Source organism: Gossypium arboreum, chromosome 12, assembly GCF_025698485.1.
Source record: "Gossypium arboreum isolate Shixiya-1 chromosome 12, ASM2569848v2, whole genome shotgun sequence".
Taxonomy (NCBI): Eukaryota; Viridiplantae; Streptophyta; class Magnoliopsida; order Malvales; family Malvaceae; genus Gossypium; species Gossypium arboreum.
In genome coordinates this window covers 114,938,669-114,963,108 of record NC_069081.1, presented here as the reverse complement: position 1 = coordinate 114,963,108, position 24,440 = coordinate 114,938,669, and the positions used below count along the sequence as shown (strand labels likewise).

Here is a 24,440-nt window from a genome sequence, read left to right as displayed (position 1 = left end):
ATGCTAAAATATAAGGGTTGAAGTTTACGAGGACGACCAATGGTGAATTGAACCCTTCCAATAATTTAAAGGATGTATTCAATTAAGTACAGTAGATACAATGCGCTACTCAAAGAAGGAGGCACGATCCTCAATCCTTTGAAATCAAGGTAGCCAAATGGATACCAAAGGAATTTAGGTTTTAGTTGGTGGTTCCAACTTCAAGTATAATATGTATAATTAATATTTTGTACGACATTAATATTTTTTTCGTAAATTTATAAAGAATATCTTCACTAAATAAGGCGCTTTCTAAATTTTGTACGCCTTTTTAGACAATTTGCTAATTAATTGAGACATTCTCTAAAATTTGTAAATTTTTACTAATTCTCTTTAAAATATAAATGATAAAACCGAGAGGAATAAGAAACTTTAAAACAAGCTGTTAATGAAAGATGGAATGTGTAGGTTTTAAATATAAGGAATAAGGAAGTGAATTTTGATAAACAGATGTATGAAAAAAGATTGGATTAAAAGTATAGATTGAAATTGATTCCATGTTTCATCATTTAGAATTTGATAGCCTTGATGTTATTTGATTATTATTAAGCAGTGATTAAAATGAAATGGTGTGGATCCATTTTCAATTCCCAATGGATCTCCACTAATAAATGGGACAAGAGAAATGACACCTTCCCCCCTCCCTCATAACTCACGAAACGACATCGCTTTTCTTACAAGACACACCATTTAACCGTCCGATCTTCAGTCTCTCATTTCAAATCTACTTCAACTTATTATTTCCTTTCTTCGACTTTTCTCTGTTTGCTTCCGTCACAACTCAAAAACCGTACACAAAATGGGCAAGGATCTGAGCGACGAGCAAGTCTCATCAATGAAGGAGGCTTTCACTCTCTTCGACACCGACGGTGACGGCAAGATCGCTCCATCGGAGCTAGGGATCCTAATGAGGTCTCTCGGCGGTAACCCCACCCAAGCTCAACTCAAAGCTATTATCGCTGAAGAGAAGCTCACGGCGCCCTTTGACTTCCCTCGCTTTTTAGATCTCATGTCCAAGCATATGAAACCTGAGCCCTTCGATAGGCAGCTACGCGATGCTTTCAAGGTTCTGGATAAGGACAATACTGGCTTTGTCTCCGTTGCAGATCTGAGACATATACTGACTAGCATCGGAGAGAAGCTGGAGCCCTCCGAGTTCGATGAGTGGATCAGGGAAGTGGATGTCGGGCCAGATGGGAAGATCCGTTACGAGGAATTCATTGCCAGGATGGTTGCTAAGTGAGAAAGCTTATTAACGTTTATTTTGCTTGCTTGTTTTTTTTTTCTTTTTGGGGGGAAACTAGGCTTTGATCCGGCGGAGGATATTGTGTTTTCAATTTTTTGTTTTTTTGGTTTGTTTCTATGGAACCTTTGGAACTAATGGTAACACTCTTTCTTAGAGAATTTGATTGGTGTGTAGTACTTATGTATTCTCATATTAATATTCTTGTGTTTGGTTTAATTTTGTATTATAAATTTCTATATTTTCCTCCATGTTTTTGAGCTAGTTGTTCCAACAAATTTTTCATTGGTCCTTTCAGTTCTTTATGCCAAAGTTATGTATTTTAAACGTCTCTAAATTTTTAAGATTAATTTCTGTAATATAATATTTATTGCTTTCTTATTGCCAATTTTGTGTTTGTATAGTTTTCTATCTATTAATCTTATAGAGTTGGTGAAATGAGAGGAGAGGAGAGGAGAGAAGAGGTGTTTATGTTAATTGTTATTAGGATAGCATGCAAAATGCCTTCTGAGAGACCAAATTACCCAATGACTGAAGATGCCAAGAACAGGTTGTGGATGAGGGAATTTCTGATTCTATTAAGGACAGTATCATTGATAGCGAAAGATGAAATCAAAATGAAACTAGGGTATCGTTTTGTGGCAGCAGCCAATGGTTGTAAGCTGGCATTAATTATAGTTGAATACTATCTTGAGTTGTCTCTTATTAGGGAAAGGGGGGTTGGTGTTTGCACGTAATCCTTGAATTCTATGAGAGCACATAGTTCTTGATATGTCTATGAAAGTCCCTCTTCCCAACCCATCTTTATAATTTTATGGCATTGAGTTCCAAAGAACCTTAAAAGTGATCTGTAGGATCACTGTTATCAACCATCTTGGCAATGACTTATGGGCTCAAAGCTAACTGATCATTGATTTCCATCAATTTCCGGTGTTGTATCTTATTCATCTTACATCAATCTGAATTCAACTGATACCAATGGCAATAAAGTTTGCAGAATTAGGATTTATGTAGGAAATAGTATGCTTTGTGATAAACTGATGGTACATTAGTTTGCATCAGCTGTAGTCTAAGGTGGGTTTGCTATGAGGGTTTCTTTATTTAAGTATGGGGTCCAACTATAACTTGTGATGGTTGCAGAAAGGTTTGGTTGAGTGGAGGAGCAAGGACCACTATCCTCATCTACAAATTGTTGAGAATAGGTTAGATGGCGAGATTTCATAAGCAATCATGTTGTCAGGTGATTCTATTTCCTTAGGGGTCACATGCTTGAAAAGATGCGTTGCCAGCTTAGATTGGTCCTTTAATTGATAGCTTTAATAAAGCTGTGGGGCTGTGATGCATGATCCATTATTTTAATGGAGTGTCTTAGGTTGCCTTTTATGTGCAAAAGTAGACGAAGGGCATTTTGCTTTCTAGTCGCACCTTCACTGGTTCACCATTAGATTTTATGTTCTGGTTCCTTCTATGCTGTTAGCAATCAGCAGCAGCAATTTAACCTTGTGTACCTGCTGGCACTAACAGCAAACACTATATAGCACCCTTTATTTTTTCTAGAAAGGATGCTTGAACATTGTAATTTGCATATATGCTTAGGCGTTGAAGAATGTATAAGCGTTATAGATAACAGTGATTTATGAAAAAAAATATCTGAATTAAATAACAATAACTTTAATAACAGAACAGGTACAACACTGTCAATGGAAAACTCGAGCGGCTCTGCAACAGTTTGCTTGTATGAACAACAATGGAGAAGAAAGTGCTACTATGTTCTATGCTACTTACATCAGTTGTCTGAATTTCCAAACATTATTTGAAGTAACGTACGATGACCCAACATAAATGGGAAGCAAAGAGAAATAAATAACTCACAAGCTGATTGAAGGATACTATTGACTACAGTGTATTGAGACTGCATCAAAATAATTGCATCTTCATGACCCATGGAACATATTTTTGCATTGCTAAGGATCTGATCATCAAGGCTAATGAACTTAGAGGTAACTGGCTTTCTTCAGATGTACTTTCAGGGTTGCCTCCTGAAGGAATGCTTGGGAAATATTGAAATAGAAACAGTATAGAGTTATAAACTGAAATTATTATTGCTTGACTTGAATGAATATCAAGGTGGTGTATTTATACACAAATAGATCAGCTAGATATGCAAACTGTTTAACTGAAATAGTTGTAACAAACTAACAATTTTACAACCTCTAATATTCACCAAACTATCCAAATTCTGAAACTCGAAGAAGGTTTCGAAGGCGACAAAATTTAGAAGCAGACAATGGCTTAGTAAGAACATCAGCGACTTGATCGCATGTAGGAACCTCGCCAACTATAAGGGAACCATGTGCGACCTTCTCCCGAATAAAGAATAAGTCAAGCTCAACATGTTTGAATTTGGAATGTAGAACAAGATTTGCTGCAATTGCAACTGCACTAGGGTTATTACACCAAATGGTTGGTGTATCAACAGATTCACACCGAAGTTCTTTCAACAAAGATTCTAACCATATAACATCAGCAGCTGTAGTAGCTAACCTACGATATTCAGCTTTAGCTGTGGATCAAGACACGACGTGCTGCTTCTTAGAACACCACGAGACAGGATTGCTACCAAAAGACACATAGTACCTGGTAGTGGAACGACGATCATCAAAATTGAGCCCCAATTTGCATTGGCATAGCCAACTAGAGACAACCTAGTAGACGGTCGTATATGTAGTCCATAGTCAACAGTGGCATGGAGATAGCGTAAGATGAGTTTTAGAGCAACCAAGTGAACATTGGTTGGAGCATGCATAAACTGACATATGCGGTTAACGACATAAGCTATGTTAGGACGAGTTAGAACAACATACTATAATGTACCCGCAAGACTACTATACTCTCAAGGATCATTAAGCGGAGTACCCTCAATCTTAGACGGAGAAGAGGAACTAACCACGGGCATTGTAACACCTTTAGCTTGAATCATACGACACCGATCAAGGTTGAGAATGTATTTCTTTTGGCACAAGTGGAGCTCCCCAGCAGAAGACCGATGCACTTCAGTACCAAAAAAATAATGAAGTGGCCCCAAATCTTTGAGAGAAAATTCAGAGTGAAGACGATGAGCAAACGTGTCAATCTCTGAAGAAGAATCTCCTGTAATTATTATATCATCAACATATACCAGAACATACATGCACAAATCGTCAGTAATTTGAATGAATAAGGAGGCATCGGATTTCGAGAGAACAACACCACTAGAAAGAAGGAATCCTTTTAATTTATCAAGCCACGCTCGCGGGGCTTGTCAAAGAACCATACAAAGCCTTGTGTAAGCGACAGACAAGTGTTTGACCAGTGGAATCGGTTTGAACATACTCGGGAGGCTGCTACATATAGACCTCCTCAGTGAGATCCCCATTTAGAAAGGCGTTGTTCACATTGATTTGGCGTAATGACCAACCTGGGGTGACAGCAATGGAGAGGATGGTGCGTATAGTGGCAGGTTTAACAACAAGACTGAATGTCTCACGAAAATCACACCCATGCATTTGGGAACATCCTTTTGCAACCAATCGACCCTTTCGGCGAGCCACAGTACCATCAGGATTTCGTTTGACTTTAAATAATCATTTGCAACCAACCGCTTTCTGACCTGGTGGTAGAGGAACCAAGCTCAAAGTGCGATTCTGAATAATAGTATCATACTCATCTTGAGCGGCCTTTTTCCATTCTGGAGAAGCAAAAGCATCATCTATAGTACGCGGTTCTTGTTTACACAACTCAACCACGAGCACTTTTGGCTTAAAAATACCAGCCTTCGATCTAGTAACCATAAGGTACGTATTCTCTAATGGGGGTGGAGGATCAACAATCGTAGTAGGGAATATTGGCGTGGGAGAGGAGGTGACATTATCTGAACTCTGATGTTCATCGGCATGATTTGTAAGAGGAGATTCAAGAGCACGGGCTGACAGAGAAAGAGATGAAGGTCGTGGACGGCGGAAAGGAGTAGCATTGGATGACTTGGAGCATCGTGGTTGAACAAGAGGAAAACAAGTAGTGATATGGCTTGTTGTTGAAGGAACATGTAGGTTCTTTTCGGGAAAAAGAAACCTACTCTCATCAAACACCACATGTCGGGACACAAATATTCGGCTATTAGAGGCAAGACATTGGTAGCCTTTGTGCTGTGAACTGTCGCCTAAGAACATACAAGGTTCAGAATAAAATTCAAGTTTGTGATGATTGTATGGCTGGAGATATGGGTAGCAACAACATCCGAATACCCGAAGATGATCGTAGGTCAGGAAAGTGCCATATAGAATCGAGTATGGAGACTGATGGTGCAAAACAGGGGTGGGTAATCTATTGATTAAGTGAACCGCACACGTAAAGTCAAGACCCCAAAATTTCAATAGTAGATGCGCTTGTGCAAGCGATGTGAGGCCAACTTCAACAATGTGGCGATGTTTCCTTTCGACAACTCCATTCTGTTCAGATGTATGAGGACAAGTGACACAGTGTATGATTCCATGTTGAGATAGAAAGGATGTGAATGAACGGAACTCCCCTCCCCAATCGCTTTGAAACTGTTTGATGTCTCGGCCAAATTGTGTCTTAACCATCGACCTAAACTGAATGAAATAATCAAGAGCTTGTGATTTGTTTTGAATAAGAAATATCCAAGTGAACCGGCTAAAAACATCGATAAAAGCAATGTAGTACCAACTATTTCCACAATTGATAGCAGCTGGACCCCACAAGTCCGAAACAAGAAGTTCAAATGGACAAGTATAAACAGTAGTAGATGGTGAAAAAGGCAATTTGTGAGATTTTCCCTGTTGACAAGCTGTACATATGCGAGAAATTTTATTACTAGGAACAGAAATATTACAAGCCTTCAAAACAGAGTTAACAACCGTGGATGGAGGATGTCCAAGTCTTCTATGCCATAGCTCAAATAACTCGGTTGCGGGAATCATGAAACTGGTGGAGTCAAGTTCAGCGGTGAGAACATTTGATTTGCCATTCGGAACAGACTGTTTTTGATCCGGAGAGAATCGATATAGCCCTTCATGCATGTGCCCCCGTAATAATGTTTCCTTGGTCTTTAAATCCTTAACGAGGCAGTGAAATGGATGAAATTCAAAATAAACATTATTTTCCTGGGCAAATTGCCAGACAGATAAAAAGTTTTTCCAAATTTTAGGCACATGTAAAACATTATTTAAATGTAGCATTTTACGAGTAGTGGCAATTTGACAATGACCCACACTTTCAATTTCAGTACTTGTACCATCACCCATACGGAGAGAAATACTACCTGAATAATCGGTGGAGTTATGTAACGAGGCCGCTTTTTGACAGACGTAGTTAGTGGCGCCTGAACCAGGATACCACATGGTGGGTGCAACGAAATTAACCGGGACAGGAATATATGGCTCATCATAGTTTCTGGCTATAAGTCTGAACCAGATGCACCTTGGTCTTCTAATCCAGCAGCAGGCCCAATTAATGAAGCCTTGGAGGACCAAGACGCAGGCCCTACAACATGGTGAGTGGCTGGAATATTGGAGCCCATATGGACAGGCCTAGTGTGTCCAGGAGTAAATAGCCCACAACTACGCCGCCCACTTGATGACCCAGGAGGAACATTCGGGTTAGTGGAATATGGCCTAAAATTAGACGGAAATTCAGATGGAGAGGAAGGATTAGAGACAGCCACAAAATGCCAAGGCTGAGAAGCAATCGTCGGCGATGCAGGGTAGAATGTCGACGGAGAACTGAAACTCAACGATGAAGGACCAATCGTAGAAACAGGAGGGCCATCAACAGATCGATCAAAGCGATAGCAGCATCGCTGAGCCAGGTGCCCGATCCGTCCGCAAATCTGACACTGAGGGCGTCCACGATTGCCACGGCCACGACCGCGAAACGACCCCCTTTTTCCAGGAGAGAACGAACTGGCGACACTCGAGCCAGTCGGTGTACTGACAGAATGTCCTAACGTCGAACCAGACTGGGAAGACTGTTGGACCAGATTTGCTTGGGGAAGAACCTCCGTCACGAATCGTTGCTACCGCCTTTCACATTCGAGCAAAATTTCCATAAGCCGATCTAATGCCAGGGGTTCCGGTGAAAAAGATGCCACAGAGACGACTGAGTCAAAATCTTGTGAAAGACCCACAGGAACGATGTCTGTGTTCTTCAGTCAAAACAGGATGGCCAGACGCAGCAAGTAAGTCACAAATTTTCTTGATTTGGCCCAGGTATTCTTTGACAGACTGATGACCCTTCTTGACCGAATGAAGCTCGTGTTTAAGACGAGAAATCTTGGCACCGGATGCTGCGCCGAAAAGACTGCAGGCTTTGCTCCAGACATCGTGAGCCGCAGAAGTCCCTGTAAAAGAGGACAAAAACTTTCCACTGATCGTGGATAAGATCCAAGAAGCAAGCAATTTGTCTTGCCGTTGAAATAAAAGAAAAGCAGAATTAGGAACCAACTTCCCTTCAGCATCGTGAACAAACTTGGATGGGGCAGAGATCATCTCATGTATATAATCGGTAAGCCCATAAGCTTCGATAATAAGCGTTAGCTGGTGTTTCCACTGAACGAACGTTTTGTGGTAAGTTTAACAGTTTCATGTTTGGGAAATGACTGAACCACGCGACAGAACTGGCTTTCATCAAGGGCAGGGGAAGAGGAGGACTGAGGAGCAGAGGTGGGCTAAGTGGCCTGATTGGCAGACACAGCTGGAGAAACAGGATTCATCGAACACAACAAAGGTAGCCCAGGTAACTAACTAGCGACTGATACCATGAAAGAATGCTTGTGAAATATTGAAATAGAAACAGTATAGAGTTATAAACTGAAATTATTATTGCTTGACTTGAATGAATACCAAGGTGGTGTACTTATACACAAATAGATCAGCTAGATATGCAAACTATTTAACTGAAATAGTTGTAACAAACTAACAGTTTTACAACCTCTAATACCTCCATTATCTTTTGGTTGGTCATCTGGATCCTTCTTTTTGTCATTTTCTTTGCCAGGGCTCCCACTGGTGCCACCTCTTGGGATGCTCTGAACCAAATCTGGCTGAGCTTCAACTTCAACTTGTCTCAGGTGTAGCTGCGATGTTCGATAAACTAGTTGAAAAAAACAGTTGCTCGATGCATTAACGATACTATATATGTGAGATATACCTGAAGATGTAGGTTGACTTCATCTGGACGGGAAAGAAATGGGAAATCACCTCCTGTTTTCAGATAAGCTCGCCTTGCACCTGGATACCTCTCACTCAGCTGATCTTCGAGTTGTTGAGGAATTGCAGAGTAGTCGTTTGTCTTCAAGCCCATATACAAAACCATGTCAACAATAGAGCTATCAGATAAAGCTTTACCTTTAGTTTTTTCAACTTCCTAATATGAATATGTATATGGAATGCAAATGCTGCTATAAGGAAATCATGTTGTGCTTATAAGAAAAAAAAATGTTATAAAATCACAATAAATACAAGTACAATATCTATTCCATTCACTTCTAAAGGAAAGGATTAATTGAGAGACCATCATTTGTCCAGCTTAGCAAAGAAACATTATTTTCCTTAAAAAGCATGAAAAATAGAAACATGTTAGTGAGCGCGCACCCATGAAAAGCAAGTTTCAGATAACTTACATCCATTATAGTAATAAATGAATCCGAAAGTAGAGGAGGTTCAACTGTTGCAGTATCAACTGTCAAAGTTAATCTGGATGCCAAGTCATCTCTTGACAGCGTTTCAACCTGAAATGATAGTCACAAATGGCCTCAAATAAAGAAAACAATTTTTTTCAATGGCATCAAATAAAGAAAACAATTTTTTTCTTACTACAAATAAACAAAGGGAAAAAGAGCCAGAGGAAATGGCAGAGAGAAAGAGACAGAGAGAGAGAGAGCAACTTTAGGAAAAATAAATAGTTTCTTGACATATAGATGATAAACAGAATAATATCCACCTTGACTGGTTTTACATTTCTAAACTCATAGAACCAAGTTAAAAGCCCAACAAAACTACATTTGTACTAACATGCAGCATGTAGAAATACAGAGACCATTTATAGATAGGATGACCAATTCAAACAAAGGAAGAGGATGCAAATTCACTGATTAGTGTTTGCAAGGCTAGAAACCTACCTGAGAAACAACAAAGTCCACAGAATCAGCAATAAAAGGTTGTTGAGGACCATCGCGAATTCCTGTTAAGACATACCGTTTCAACAAAAAAGATGGGCTCCAACCAACACTGCATGTGGCAAGTTAATATCTTGAGAACATTTTCACGTTTATATGCAAGAGGTAATAAAGATCAGTTAAGGAGAAACACCTAGAAATAACAACTGGATCTAAAAAAAAAAAGAATATTGATTGAACTCAATACCCAAGAAACTATGTATAGCAATAAGTAAATTTATACCATGGAAAAGACTAGCTTATATAGGAAAAATAAGAAAAGACTAATCAAGAAATGCATGTGCAAAGTAAAGAGTCAATTTTACAGGGAACTTAATAATTTCCAGGAAACTTGTTCTAACTTGATGTGGCACTAAACTGCACACATGCAGTTATTTGATTTCAAAATGCTGACGAATTTACAGCCCAGTAGTAATGCAAATCTTATGCAGATGAATTACTGATATGCACAATCCAACAAAAACAAATGAAGCAATTTTAATTATACCAAGACTAGAGTTAATTAAAAGAAATGTAAAGACATACATAGGTGCCCAAGGCATTGCTGCCGCAAAACTGCATGTCTCCAAAAATGCATTTGATAGAATTAAGGATTTAACCCGTCTTGGACGATGTTGAGCAAAAAGTTGAGCTAGGAATCCTCCTAGAGATGTACCATATAAATGTATCTGTATGAAACAGGTTACTCAGTCTACTAAACAAATGTTATAATTCAACATAAATTACTGTTAGGACTTACTATGAAACTAATAAAGCAGAAGCAATATATTTCCAATTTACATAGACAGCCTACTCTTTATTTCAGAAAAATATAATAGGAATAGTAAATAAGAAATATGCACTGAAAAGGGCATAGGCCACAGATATATTAAGCTCTCACATGATGAACATTGATGACATCCAAGAACTTCTCAAAACTTTGAATCCACTCTTGATGATTCCAAACCTGGGGAATATCAACAGAAATCACCCGGTAGCCCTGAATAAAAAACTCTTCACTTGTCTAAATAATGTTGATAATAAACAATATAATATTTTAAGTAAATCATTACTCGGAAATGAGTTTATGTTTCCACCAATCAGTGAAAAGAAAATCAGAGAAACTTCATGCTGGCAATGGTTATTTTCTCTTTTTCAGAAACTCTAGTTATAAGAAAAAAAAAAAAGATACGATCATAAATTGCCAAGAACTAACTCTCTAACAACAAAAAGGATACGTCCAATTTTTTTCCAAGTACTTGTATTTGGGGAGTTCTTGGAGGATCATATCCCCACACTCATGTATGGATATGGATCAGAAACTAGTTGTTGGACATGGGTACTTGGAAAAAGTAAGAGTAAAAGCAATAACCATGAAGTATCTAATAGATTATAATATTAAAAGCAATAAGGGGACAAGAATATGGACATACACAGCAACTGATAGCCTATGGAGGTTTCATTCTATTCTTTTTTGGATATAACATCCTATATCAGCTCCCAAAGGACTTCTCCAACAACTAAAAGAAGCAAAAAGAATAAATAAAAAGGAAAAACTATCCAGAATTTGTCAAATGTAATAAAATAAAAGCTAACAACCTTCATGGACAAGGACATGATCTGTTTATAGTAGATATCTGCTGTCCCTGCAATTCCAGGAAGACATATGAGAGGAGAAACTACTTTGGGACCAAAATCATAATATCGCCATTGCTTTGTGCCAATCTGTGAGAGAAATAAGAAACTCCAAAAATGAGATTCACCCACAATTGGTGAAAAAGAAATGCAATAGCCGAGAACAAGGTTTGCTCAACCATCCTAGTCCTGAAGCGATAATAATAATGAATTGAAAAAGGCATAAACAAAGAATGTACCTTAATGAACAAAAAACTAAATAGCATAAGCATCGGGTGAGATAACAAATTCATCATTTAGCATAAGCCAAAAAGCAATCCTTGTGATTTCAAATTGAAATCGAACACAAAATCCACCCAAATGAGTAAAAATCTAAGCTCACATAAATCAAGACATTCACAGTTGAAAGAAATTCACACCCAGAATATACAAAGCACAGAATTAGGCAAATTCCAGGCACACCAGAACAACATTCTGCAATTCCGTGATCAGAATTCTCATAAAACCCCACATAATAATTAGACCATAATAGCTAAAACCACAAAACCCATAAACAAAATAGTAGAAAATTCATGAAGAAGAATTGAAATTCAAGGGAAAAGAAAAGAAAGAACCTTACAGGTATCTTGTGAAGAGGGACTTGGGACTTGAAGTGGATGTAATCTCCCGGCGCCAAGGAGACGCCTTTCATTGCTGAATCTACTCTCTCTACATTAATTCTATTCGGTTTTATTGTTTTGATTCAATCAATTAACTCGATCAACGATCTCTCACTCTCTCCTTTTTTTTTTTCTTTTATATATATATATATATTCTAATTTATCTCTATTTTATTATAGGCTAAACTATATTATTAATCATCCATATATTAACCTGTTTTATTTTTATTATTAAATTATAAAAAATTTAATTTCATCACTAATTTTTTAATTACTCACTACTAGATGATGACATGAATTTTTCTAATTGTTATAGTAACGTATTTAATTCTTAATATTTATACATTTTATTAATTTAATTTTAAGACTAAATAGTTTAATAAATTTAAATTTATATTTATAAATTTTATCAATTTAATCCTCAAACACATGCGATTAAATATAAATATAATAAAAATATTTAGTATCTGCTAGTAGAGTTTTTAGACTCACAAATAAAATCAAAAGGTTTTGAAAGTTGCTTATGAAATAAAAAATAATTATTAGTAGAGTGTCCACAGGCTGGGTTGGGCGAGTAGAAAAATTCAGGCATGTTTTTAGGCTTGGGTCAACCAAAAAATTAGCTTAAAATTTTGCCTAAGCTTGGCCTGTTAGTATTAAATTTTTATATTATTATTTTTATATAAAATAAATTTACAAAAATATAATACATCAAATACACTAAAAAATTAAAATAAATGTTTCCCAACAAATAATTTTTTAAAAAAACTAAATAAAATTAATATAAGTGCAACTTAACAAGTAAATACTAGTAAAATTAATAATAAAATAAGAGTTATACAATATCCAAATAATAATAACAAAATAGTAGTAATATAATAGTCAAATAATAGCAAAATAATCAAAAACAGTAAAAAATAGTAATATTTCTTTTTGAAAAATTAGGTAGGGTTCAAGCCAAAAAAGTTTACTTGAGGTTTAACTTGTTTAGAAAATAAATTTTATTTTTATCAAAACTCATTTTCAAGACTTATATTTTCCTAAACCTTCCTATTTTTCATGTGAATCTTTAGGCTAGGCCGGATGATCCGATTATGAACAAATTTAATTATTGTATCAAACACCATCGTAAATATAATTAAATTATCATTATATATTATGAAAAATAAAAAATAAGAAGTGGGTAAGGGAGTCCTGGAATTTATGTATTATATTTGGGCTTTAATTTACATTGTAAACCATATCTCGTTTGTTTTTTTTATTATTAAGGCCTAGACCGGAAAGCCCTCTCCTTCGAACCCGCTTTACGATTTCCTCTTCACCACGCTTCTTCTCCTTTATGAAGTCAATAATCTCCCATTACTATCAAAAATAAAAACAAAAACAAATCTCCCATGACTCTCCCCGTTCGTTGTGGTGTCACTACTGTACTCCAAAAGACTGATCTACTCCTTATATTATTTCACTCTAAAACATCTCTTTTTATATTAAAAAATAATACCTACATAATGATAATTTAGAAGAAATGACTTAACGATAAGAATATTATATTGTAAACTTAAAATTTAAGTTCAATATCATATAATTTTATTTACTTTCTTTAATTTTAACTAGTGTTATTAGAATTGGATCGAATCGATAAATCCAATTGAGAATTGACGAGTGTTTCAAATAGAATAAATAGATTTAACCAAAATTGGATGGAATTACTTGAAACAACCATTAAAAGAATTTAATTGAATTAATTAAAAAATTGATTGAACGGATTTTATTGGATTTTGTTTAGTAATTGAAATAATTTTTGGCTAATAAACAATTACAAATTGAAATAATTGTCCACTACTTCCATGTTCATTTTCAAAAATAGTGACAGGCGAAAAAATCCAAAGCAACTTACTACTGTAGGAATGAAAGGAAGCCACGAAAACAATATTTTTAAAACATATCAATCTCAACAATGGCCGACCATATATGGTGGCTAAGGGCCTTCACCTCTTAATATTTTCTCAATATATATTTATATCTTAGATAAAATTAAATTAAAATTTGTAAATTAGATTTTATATATTTGGCATAACTTAAATTTATGCATTATAATAAAAAATAAAAATATATATATTATTTATCTTTTAATTTATTTCTCACACATTTTAATATCTATATTCTAAAACCGTTAAAATGTAATGATGTGAAATTTGTAATTAATAATATAACAATACATTATAGTTTCATATTATTATATTTAATAAATATTAATAAAAATAAAAATAAATCTTTAAAAACATGTCTATTTATAAAAAATTATTTTATGCCCAAAATAAATATGGACAATCCAACGTATAGATTTAGAGCATATATTTATCTCATGAAAAAATATTTATAAAATATGTTTTTTTTTCATTTTATATATTTATTTTATCGAAAATAGTTTGATATTGATAAACAAAAAGTAAGCCATTTTTGGAAAATAATTCCCTCTTTTAAAAAACGTATATTAGTTTTTAGATAACAATTATTTTAAATCATTTAAATTTTATATAAAAAGATAAATATTATTATATTAATAATATTTTTAAGTTTTAATTTTAAAATATAAATAACAAATATCATAATTTTAATTTTAATAACTTGATTTTCTTACCATTAATTTTTAATAAAATTTGAATTTTTTTTGAAATGGAAATTTTATAAAATTTAAGATTTTCAAACTTTTCATTTCATAACATGGAGATATTTCTATTCCACATAAATTCAACCTCTAATATCCAATTGGAAAACTCCAAGTTGATAAAGTCTGAAAAAACAATAAACACATAATAAAAATTAAGAAAAAAACAAGTGATTATTTATTAGTTAAAAAAATTCAAACTCGTGAAGTACAAACCTATAATTACTCAAATTAAAATATGCAATCTAATTTTGCAGCCTAACTAATATACCTAGACTATTCATAGAATAATCTTTCCATTCCAATAAATCTTTTTAATACAATATTAGAGTGGGATTGGAGTTATATAATTTGAATTTGTGTTAAAAGATCAAATGAATCATTTTTAAATGGAAAATAAACTATCTAATGTTAAACGGATAAATTTAAAAAATAGTCACTTCTGTTTGCTTTATCTTACATTCTAATCATTTATGTTTTAAATGTTAAGTTTTACTCACTAATATTATCATTTTGTTACGAAATGATCACTCTACTGTTAAATTTCGTAACCTCCCTAATGATAGTCCAAATGAGTTTTAAATGCCAACTTGGATGTCCAGTTGCTGGGATGAAAATAGGTTTTTAATTAAATAACTTTAATTTGGACTGCCACATAGGACATCCAAGTTGGCATTTAAAACTTATTTGGATTTCTACGTAGGACTGTCGTTAGGAAGGTATCTTAACAATAGAGTGACCACTTCATAACAAAACAATAAAGTAAGTGATTAAAATATAATATTTTAAATATAAATGATTAAAATGTAATTTGAAACAAACAAAAGTAACTATTTTTATAATTATTAAACATGTAATCAATAACTGAGATGAAAGAAAACCTCTTAAAAAAAAAAAAAAAAACCTTGAAAAAAGAGACGAAAAGTTTGCTGTTGATCCAAGGCAACTAGAAAGATAACAATGAGAAAACCTCTAAAAAACTTGAAAAAAAAAGACGAAAAGTTCGCCGTTGGTCCGAGGCAACTACAAAGATAACAATGAAAATAAGTCATATGGTGGATGAGGTTAGCCACATATAGTGATTACAACATCCCCAATTACAATACAAAACAACCCATTCAACTTTGTTTGCATTCCGCATTCAACTATATAAGAAAAATTGGGCCCTTATTTAAAAAAAAAAAAAAAATCTCCCATAACTTCCAAAAAAGAAAAAAAAAATCTCCATTAACTATCACTCCTCAATTTCTGGTTGTGATCACTATGAAAAAAATACCAGCATGATGATGAATTAGAAGCGGTATTAATTAAGAGAAAGATATTGAAGTGACATTTGAAAAAATTAAAAGATATAGATACAAGTATTGTTTGAGCGAGGAGTTATGGTAATTCAAACTTAAGCTGGCTTTAACTAAATCTTATGGTGTCCGCTATGCATTGGTCACCATCGAAGCAAGGGTAGATTAAACTTAACAAGGATGAAGCAGAGTCGTCCACTAGTTATAACCTTTGTTTGGAGGGGTATTTAGAGATGTTGATGCGAGATAATTGTGTGGTTTCTCAACGATGGTTGGTAGGGAAACAATCTTTCTAATTGAAGCACAAGTCATGCTTGAAAGTTTGCACATAGCTTGAGCAAAGGGTTACAGACAGTTAGAGTTTGAATGTGATAATGAGCTTCTTGTGGAGTCTCTACTAGCGGGTGGTGTTGCCAATAGTAGTCTGGTTGAGTTTCGATTAATCAATAGTTTGTTTAAATAAGATTAGAAGATAAGAATTCGTCATATACCGAGAGTCCAAATTGCGGTTGTTAATTGAATGGCCAAGTATGTGAATAATAGTCCCTCGAATTTGATGTTGTGTGAGGATCCCCCGACTTTAGTACAAGGGGTTTTGTTGTCTAATAGCGAAGCCTTTATATGGTTTTAATTCGTTTTGATGTACTCGTCCAATGCTATTTGTTTTCTAAAAAAAATAGGTGTATTAATTAAGACAAATATATTGAACTTAAATTTGAACAAATTGCTTGGAATAGACCAATTGAATTAATTAAAAAATTGGTTAAACTAAATTTATTGGATTTTTTTTTGGTAATTGATAAAATTCCAACCTATAAACCTTTTAATTGTACAATTTAGAAATATATATAAATTCTAAATCCATAGTATAAATATTTTTTTATCCAAAAGAGGACTTTTAAATTAAAATTAAGGCATAGTATAAGTACCAAAACCAGAATTGGACAAACTTCTTCTCTTGCTAAGAGATTTTCAATTTAGGACAAAAACGTGTTTTGATTCCCTAAAGCCCATTCGGCATCAATAATCACAAGAGAGAATGTCATTTTGCGTCGACACGGTGTCAACGAGCAACATGAGTAGTACAGAAAATACTTTTTGAAAAATGAAGGCTACTGTGGCTGATCAAATATCTCACGAAAGTCAATCTATTAGGATGATCAAAAGAATGATAAAATATTCGTAATTTACAGAAAATTTTATCATTTTGAAAGTGTCTTGTAGTATAGACTAAGGATTCTCTAACCCATTTTTGGTCTCTATTTATGACTCGAGTCGTATGGCATCACAACAGCATCCCTGGGAAAGTACGATTACATTTTACAACGATATTATAATTAACAATAAATAAGGTTTATGATTTATTAAACAAACATAAACAAATGAACATGCCTTGTATGTTTTCGGTTTGTTTAATAAGTTGATGGTTGATGGAGGCTTATGTTGTATTAATACAAATGAGCGGGAATAGAAGGGATGTAAATAAATCTAAAAACTATTGCTGGTAAAGAGCTGGATCTGATAACCTTGGTGTCGGAATTGCGACAAGTGGATTCTGTAACTTCAACACAATCCCAAACTTTTCAGAAAGATCTAACTTCTTACCCTCCGGCACTTGCCAATCAAAAGAATGCAACAGTGAGGCAACCGAATATAACACCATCCTCTCAGCCATAGCTATTCCAGCACAGATTCTTCGGCCAGACCCGAATGGAAAATATCTGAAATCACTCCCACTGAAATCCCATTGGCTGTTCAAAAACCTGTCAGGGTTGAACTCCAATGGGTTTTCCCAGATAGAAGGGTCTCTGTGAATTGCCCAAGCATTGACGAACACCCTTGAACCCTTAGGGACGGCGTAGCCACCTACGGTGCTGGGTTCACTAGGACAATGGGGGACTAGGAGTGGTAAAACCGGGTGCAGACGCAATGACTCTTTCATAACTGCAAGGAGATATGGGAATCTGTGAATGTGGGATTCTTCCACGAAGCTATCTTTGCCCACTACTTCATCAAGTTCTTGCTGTGCTTTTCTCATTACTTCTGGTTTGTTGATGATTTCAGCCATTGTAAACTCAATTGAGTTGGATGATGTGTCTGATCCTCCCACCACCATATCCTGTTTCAATATAAATATAATATAATCAATGTTACCAAGGCAAATTTGGAATGCAATTTCATCATTGTTTTTATAATACAATGAGGCCATGATGGAACACAAGACAAGGATAATAATTACCGATCCCTGGACCACGGGGAATCCATTTGAGAACCAATAATAATGCCAAAGAGATTTTTCTAGTTTTTTGGTTTTTTGGCAAAGAGACCACGATGAATAGTCCGGTGGATCAGTCATGTAGGCCTACCTATTAAATACTTTTTCATCTAAATAAAACGTTTCTTTCTATGAACTGTTTTAAGAAGTCACTTTGTAACTGTCTGTGGGCTCAATACCAAAAGTGGTTTCCTAATTTATCCTTTTGTTGGATAAGGGCACCCAAAGGAGCTTTGCTCATAGTGGTACCAAAATCAATTCTGTAAAATATTAATAATAATATCATTGCAAATAATAATTAAAAAGAATCAAAGAAGACTCACCAGGAGCAAGGCTTTGATATGAATCATGGTCATTGGGGTCTTGGAATCATCCTCATCTTTCAACTTTAATAGGAATTGTAGAAAGTCCTTGAATTCCTCTACTGTGTGCCCACTTTGCTTCTCCTCCAACCTTTGATTGATTATCTTATCAATAATTGCGTCCAACTTCTCCGTTGATTTTCGGACACGTTTCACTGCACCTTGCAAATCAAGCGGGGCCAACGCCGGGAAGAAATCCGAAACATTAGGTAGACCCAAAAGTTCTGTTACTTCTGAGATGACTTGCCTGAACTCTGCACCAAGGCTCGCCCTGGCCTCCCCTTCCATGGACCCGCCCCATATCATATTGGTCACCACATTCAAGATAGTTAAAAACATCTGCTCTCCCACGTTTACAGGCGAACCGGCCTTACTATATAAATAACCTATGGTTTCTCGTACTTCTTGACGGCGAAGACTATATACTTTATCCAAAGTAGCATTGCTAAGCATCTTGATAACGCATACTTTCCTTAACATCCTCCATTCCGGGCCATAGGGGTTCCAAACTATATCACGGCCGCCGGTTACAACCTTGGCAACCACAGGCACATCACGGTTAGCAAACGCGATGTCTTGGTCTTTAAGAACTTCTCGAGCCGTGGATGGGGAGGTTATCAGGATCGCAAGCTTGCCTCCAAGCTGGAGTTTCACAACTGGACCGTAGATGTGAGCTAGTTCAGAGAAGTAGGAGTGAAGGTCAGTACGAAGGAAGGGAAGGTTTCCCACTAAGGGGAGGCCTAGAGGGCCTGGTGGGGGTGGCGGCTTCCCCTTCTTGGATTTAAGGTACATCCATGTTAACCAGAAAATTGAAGTGGCAAAAACAAAGGTGAAAAGGAGAGACATGAAATGAAAAGGGAACTAACTAGTTAACGAATGACGATCTGGGTGGGCAGATTGAGGCATATATCAAGGAGGAATTCACAAAAGACAAAGAATGAGCTGTTCGTGATTTGTGGAATATGGCAACAAGGATCTTTTGCTTTCATCCTTACTAACTAATAAAATAATATCACACTATTTAATTTAAATTTAATTAAAATAATTAAAAGTTTGGGGAAAGAAATGTTCAAACTATGTGAGAAAAAAACCCCAACAAAATAAATTTTAAAAATACTTAAATCTAGGGGAAGTTAGAAATTGTTTTTGGGTGGAATTAAATTGCATAATTTTATAATAATAAAAATATAATTTTATTATTTATTATTTTAAAATTAATTTTATTATTTTTAAAAGGCCAAAATATAATTTTATCATTACTAATTTAAAATTTTATAAATCATAAGAAAACTTAAATAGAAAATAGAAAAACTGAAACAAACCACTAAAAATCTAGAAAAATTAAAAAGCTGAAAAAAATCATAAGCAAAAAATGAAAATAGAAAAACTGAAACCAACCATTAAAAATCTAGAAAAATATTAGGAAAAAATTGAAATTTGAAAATTATAACCACCACTGGAGGTGTCATCAAATTTTGAAATTTGATTAAAATTAAAAGAAAATGAGAAATGAGAAATAATTACCTGCCTAGAAACTAAAAGAATTAAAAAAATTGACAGCATAAAACTAAAAAGACTAAAAGACGATTTAGAAGCAAAGAAATAAAAGATGATTAAATTAAAAATAAAATTATCTAAAATAATTTATTCTCTTATATTATCACTATTTATCTCTATTTTATTATATACCTTTCTTTTCTTTTTCTTTTTTAACTTCGTCTACCAGTAATAGTATTAGCATTTATCTCAAACTTGGGCCTGCAACACACCGGGAAATTGACAATGTCTGAAAAAACAATAGATACATAATAAAAATTAACAGGCAAACGATTATTTATGATTAAAAAAACCTTCGCAACCTAAGTAATGTCCAGACACTATTCATACAATAATCTTTCCATTCCAATAAATTCTTTTAAATGGAAAACAAACCATCTAACAATAAATAAGACGAGGGAAAACCTCTAAAAACTTGAAAATTTTGGCATTACTACATCTCAACCTTCGTTTCCAAGAAATCCATTCAACCACTTTGTTTGCATTCTGCATTCAGCTATATAAAAAACATTGGGGTAAAAACATTAAATATTTTTATATTATATATATATATTTTTTTTAATTTTGAGATTTTTAAATATTTTTAAAATATTGACAAGTAGGATTAAAATGATATTTTATAAATATTGTAAGCTAAATTTGTTAAATTTTTAAATTTAGTATCAAATTGATAAAATATGAAAACATTGAAAGGTTAAATTTATTATTAAGCAAATAAAATAAAGCATATATTACCTGTTAGTCAACTAACGAATAATAATTAGGTGATGAAAATAGAATGAATTGAATAAGTGAATAACTAATATTGTATTTTATTTTTATTTAATTATGATTGGAAAAAAAAATCCAATAGTATGAAAGACTCAAAATAGCCACTAATATTATCCCACCATGATTTAACACTCGAGAACTCCTCTTGTAGAGGTTTGTAGCTAAACCTCGAAGCATCCCATACGACCTTTGAAAACAGACAGAAAAGAGGATGTGCTTAATCAAATTCACTTCCACTCCGTAATCTCAGGCTGCAGGGATCTACTCCACTGATCCATTTAGCAATATTTTAGTTTGTTGTCATTGCATTGTGTCATGCCCTCCATAGCAGGTTCTTAAATCTTTGGGACCCCGTAAATGTTTTCAGCCTGCACTAGGTAGCCCATGGCAGCAACTAGAACAACCTGCGGTCGTAGCACGAAGGGAGTGAGACGAGAGTGATCTACACCTAGAGCAATTATTAAAGGAACCATCATTCTTTTGAAATTCCATCCAAGTTGATCATGAAGTAGGTGTTTAATCAAGATTTTCACAATAGCTTTATGCTTTTCATGGTTAATATACGAGCATAAAAATGCATCATTCCAAGACCTTGATAGAAGGGAGGAGACGCGCAAAACAAAAGCAAACAACTAGGAATCCATTGGTCATGCAAAATCATAATATCATGCATGTTCCCGCGCTCCAATGAAGACCCTATTTAAGCAAATCAATACTTTCATGGATAATTCTCCAAGCCTAGGAAGAGAATTGCTCCGATTGGGTATCTAATCAAGGAAGGTTAAAATATAAATGTGCTTTGGAAGGTTAGCCCATAAAAAGCATTCAAATTTTTATCATTGTCCATGCTTGTCTAGCGGGGAAGGCAATCTTAAAAGGATTATTATTAAAAACAACAAATAAATCTAAGATAATATCATATATTTAAAATGTAATAATATAATAATATAATCAAAAGGACACTTAGCATCACCTTGTGGAATTTTCACTCCATTAATGATAGGCTAAATAATTATCCATATTAAAATGGTCAAAATCCCGAAACCTCATCCCCTCAAGGCATCAACATTCTTTGGGCAAGTAAGTTAGAAGGCAATTCATCAAATGGATGCCATTATCTTTTGAATTAGCGGGTTGTCCTTCACCAAAATTTGCTCAACGTCAACATAAGAAACACGAAAATTGCTACAGCAAGTACTTTAGGAATCACTTCTCTTCTGGCTTGTCAGAGCAATTTACCTTTTCAAGCCTTGGGTTCTGTTAAACCTTGTCACACACAAAACCAAGGGCAGCCCCAAGTGAGTAAACCTCTTACAGCACTTATGATCCGATGGAGAGTATTTTATGGGAAAAGGAAAAATGACTGTTGAAATTGTGCATTTTTAACATCCGTTGTAACCTTTAAACCGTGTCATAATTTTTTTATTTAAATTTTTTTAACAATGTAAAATTAATAATTTTTGAGTTATTTATATATGTTTAAAATTTAAAAATTTTGAATCACCCTCAAAATTCCAAAAAGAGATGTCAACATCATTGAGGAAACCTCAAAATTAAGGATTAATCTTTAGAAATTATAGCACAAACACAAAACATATTTTAATTATACAAAAATAAAAAATTACCAAATTTAGAGTCTTGCTGTATCTCAATAAATAGTGACATTAATGAAAACAATATTTGGTGTTAAAGCACCAAAATTAAAATGGTGAAAATCATGTCAATCATTTCAAGTCGCTTTCAACATATTAAGTAACAAAACAAAGCCTTTAGGGAGAAGTAGAAGATGTTAACAAAAAGTATGAGACGAAAGATGCCAAAATGGCACAAACTGTAACCCTACAAGGGTGTTAAAACAAATTGGTAGATTTTTTCGTCTGCTGTTTTATTTGCAATGGCAAGTGGCTTGCACTCCTTCTATGACTTGAAAATTTGCCCCTATCAAAGACTACTTATCAGCTGGTTTTGCAAGCTGCCTGACTCGGCGAGCACATTCTGCAAAATTTTGCGCCAGAGGAGCGCATTTAGTAAGGTCATTAGTATTCTCCTTGTAGCATGTCATCCAAGCATTACTCTCAACCGAACAAGGCATAGGCTTTGGTTCTGGTATCTTGAACTCCTTATCATGAAGATCCTTGGCTTTTTGTGTTGCTTCCTGCACCATGTTCTTTTCCTGCTTCCGCAGCTTTTCTACTACGTTCTCGCTCTCTTTAACGACAGATCGAATTGCATCCAATTCTGCACTGACAGAGTAAGGAAGTTGGTTTACGGGCATAAACAAGGGAGGCGGAACAGCCCATCCAGTGCCTGTACTAGTCCCTTTCTGTTGTTCAGAATCATCAGATATTTGCGGCTGATCTACCTTAGTTTCTGGCAGTCGAGGCTCTCGTGGCACCCTGGTTTTAGTTTTCTTTGTTCTTTTCTTCACCTTCTCATCATCTTCAGTTAGTCGGTCGATAAGCCTGGTGCTAATTTGGATTGGAAAATCACCCATGTCACCACCAACCCAAGATGAGATACCTAAAAACATCAACAAAGAAACATACCATGGATTAAAAACATAGCACACCTATTCTCACTAAGCAAGCTCTTTCACCAGGAATCTAGCTCAAGACCTTAGGCAAAACAAATAACTAATGAGTGCCTAACATAGCACAAAAAACACACGTATAACTCAAGCTAGAGACCAGAGGATTTACAAAGGACAACATGAAAACTCAAACATCTGTCCTGGATGATTGACTGAAAATAGATCATCCATACTATAATAAAATTAAAATTAGTATATGAAATATATGAGCGCTTCAGTCACTATAATACCGATACAAAACATGGGTTATTATGAAAAATTTTAAGTCACAACTTAGATACTAATGAAGAGTTCTCACTCGAAACCTGTGACAAGCACATTGTACAATTTGATACCTGGCAATGCAGTATCCCTATGCTACTCCAAAATAATTAACTATTTTAAACCAACGAAAAGCATAAATGACAAACAGATCACTTTCTGAAACAACGAAGACAAAGAAATCCAAAACCCATTTATGGATTTATAATTCCAATTCCTTCAATTGCTTACAAAAAAAAAAAAAAAACCGAATACGGAAACCGATTCAGTCAACCAGCCTATGGTCGGCTCCTAATTCCAAACGAAAAGCTGTGTAAAAACGATAATGGCAAAGATTCAAATGAGAAGAATCTTCAGGAGAAGAGAAATAAGGAGTCGAACTGTGAAACAAAGGCACGAATTCTTACCCGGTAGTCGATCTGAGCCAAAACCAGACAAATGAAGGGAGCTCCGCTCTCTAGGATGGAATGAAACGGTGAAGCTTATTGCCGGAGATATATCAAAAGAAGACAATTGAAATCGAGGTTATTCGTAAACCCTATAACGAAGGAGAGAGAAGCTTCGTTTCTTAGTGGCTGGCTGTCTTATTTTCTTTCCCTCTTTAAGACAGTCCATTTGGTTAGAATGAGTCATCATGGGCCTGGAGTTAACTTGTTGGGTTTATTATAAAAAAGCCCAAATCAATTTAAAAAAAAAACCCTTCTTAATTCTTTTTTAATAATTCATAGGGTTAATGAAATTTTTAGTTGTTCACAATTAGATCCGTTTTGGTACCTATACTTTTTTCGCTTAGATACCCGAACTAGGTAACTAAGTTCATTTTAATTATTGAACTTGGATAATATAAAAGTTTGATAATGTGACACTCTA

General features: G+C 34.8%; 3 protein-coding genes and 1 pseudogene across 3 annotated transcripts; 1 reads left to right on the top strand and 3 right to left on the bottom strand.

The window, feature by feature from the left end:
* Positions 1-685: 685 nt before the first annotated feature.
* Positions 686-1,501, top strand: LOC108476963 (probable calcium-binding protein CML13). The gene has a single exon (XM_017779350.2). It carries the CDS (start codon positions 839-841, stop codon positions 1,280-1,282), a length of 444 nt encoding a protein of 147 aa, XP_017634839.1. The 5' UTR covers positions 686-838; the 3' UTR covers positions 1,283-1,501.
* Positions 1,502-2,931: 1,430 nt separating this feature from the next.
* LOC108479025 (uncharacterized) lies at positions 2,932-11,960 on the bottom strand (annotated as a pseudogene).
* A 5,125-nt stretch (positions 11,961-17,085) lies between these two features.
* Positions 17,086-19,404, bottom strand: LOC108477237 (flavonoid 3'-monooxygenase CYP75B137-like). The gene is made up of 2 exons (XM_017779728.2): positions 18,353-19,404; positions 17,086-17,873 (listed from the first exon to the last, which is right to left on the bottom strand). The coding sequence occupies exons 1-2, from the start codon at positions 19,235-19,237 to the stop codon at positions 17,250-17,252; spliced, it is 1,509 nt and encodes a 502-aa protein (XP_017635217.1). The 5' UTR covers positions 19,238-19,404; the 3' UTR covers positions 17,086-17,249.
* A 3,063-nt stretch (positions 19,405-22,467) lies between these two features.
* Positions 22,468-24,182, bottom strand: LOC108477223 (uncharacterized). The gene is made up of 2 exons (XM_017779706.2): positions 23,978-24,182; positions 22,468-23,239 (listed from the first exon to the last, which is right to left on the bottom strand). The coding sequence occupies exon 2, from the start codon at positions 23,211-23,213 to the stop codon at positions 22,668-22,670; it is 546 nt and encodes a 181-aa protein (XP_017635195.1). The 5' UTR covers positions 23,214-23,239; positions 23,978-24,182; the 3' UTR covers positions 22,468-22,667.
* Positions 24,183-24,440: the final 258 nt, after the last annotated feature.

What these genes read in the sequence shown, in the direction of transcription:
- LOC108476963 (XM_017779350.2), top strand. Translation starts at nt 839, where the DNA reads ATGGGCAAGGATCTGAGCGACGAGCAAGTCTCATCAATGAAGGAGGCT.
- LOC108477237 (XM_017779728.2), bottom strand. Translation starts at nt 19,237, where the DNA reads ATGTCTCTCCTTTTCACCTTTGTTTTTGCCACTTCAATTTTCTGGTTA. An exon ending in ATATCAAAGCCTTGCTCCTG is followed by an intron (nt 17,874 to 18,352) that starts GTGAGTCTTCTT and finishes ATATTGAAACAG; the next exon opens with GATATGGTGGTGGGAGGATC.
- LOC108477223 (XM_017779706.2), bottom strand. Translation starts at nt 23,213, where the DNA reads ATGGGTGATTTTCCAATCCAAATTAGCACCAGGCTTATCGACCGACTA.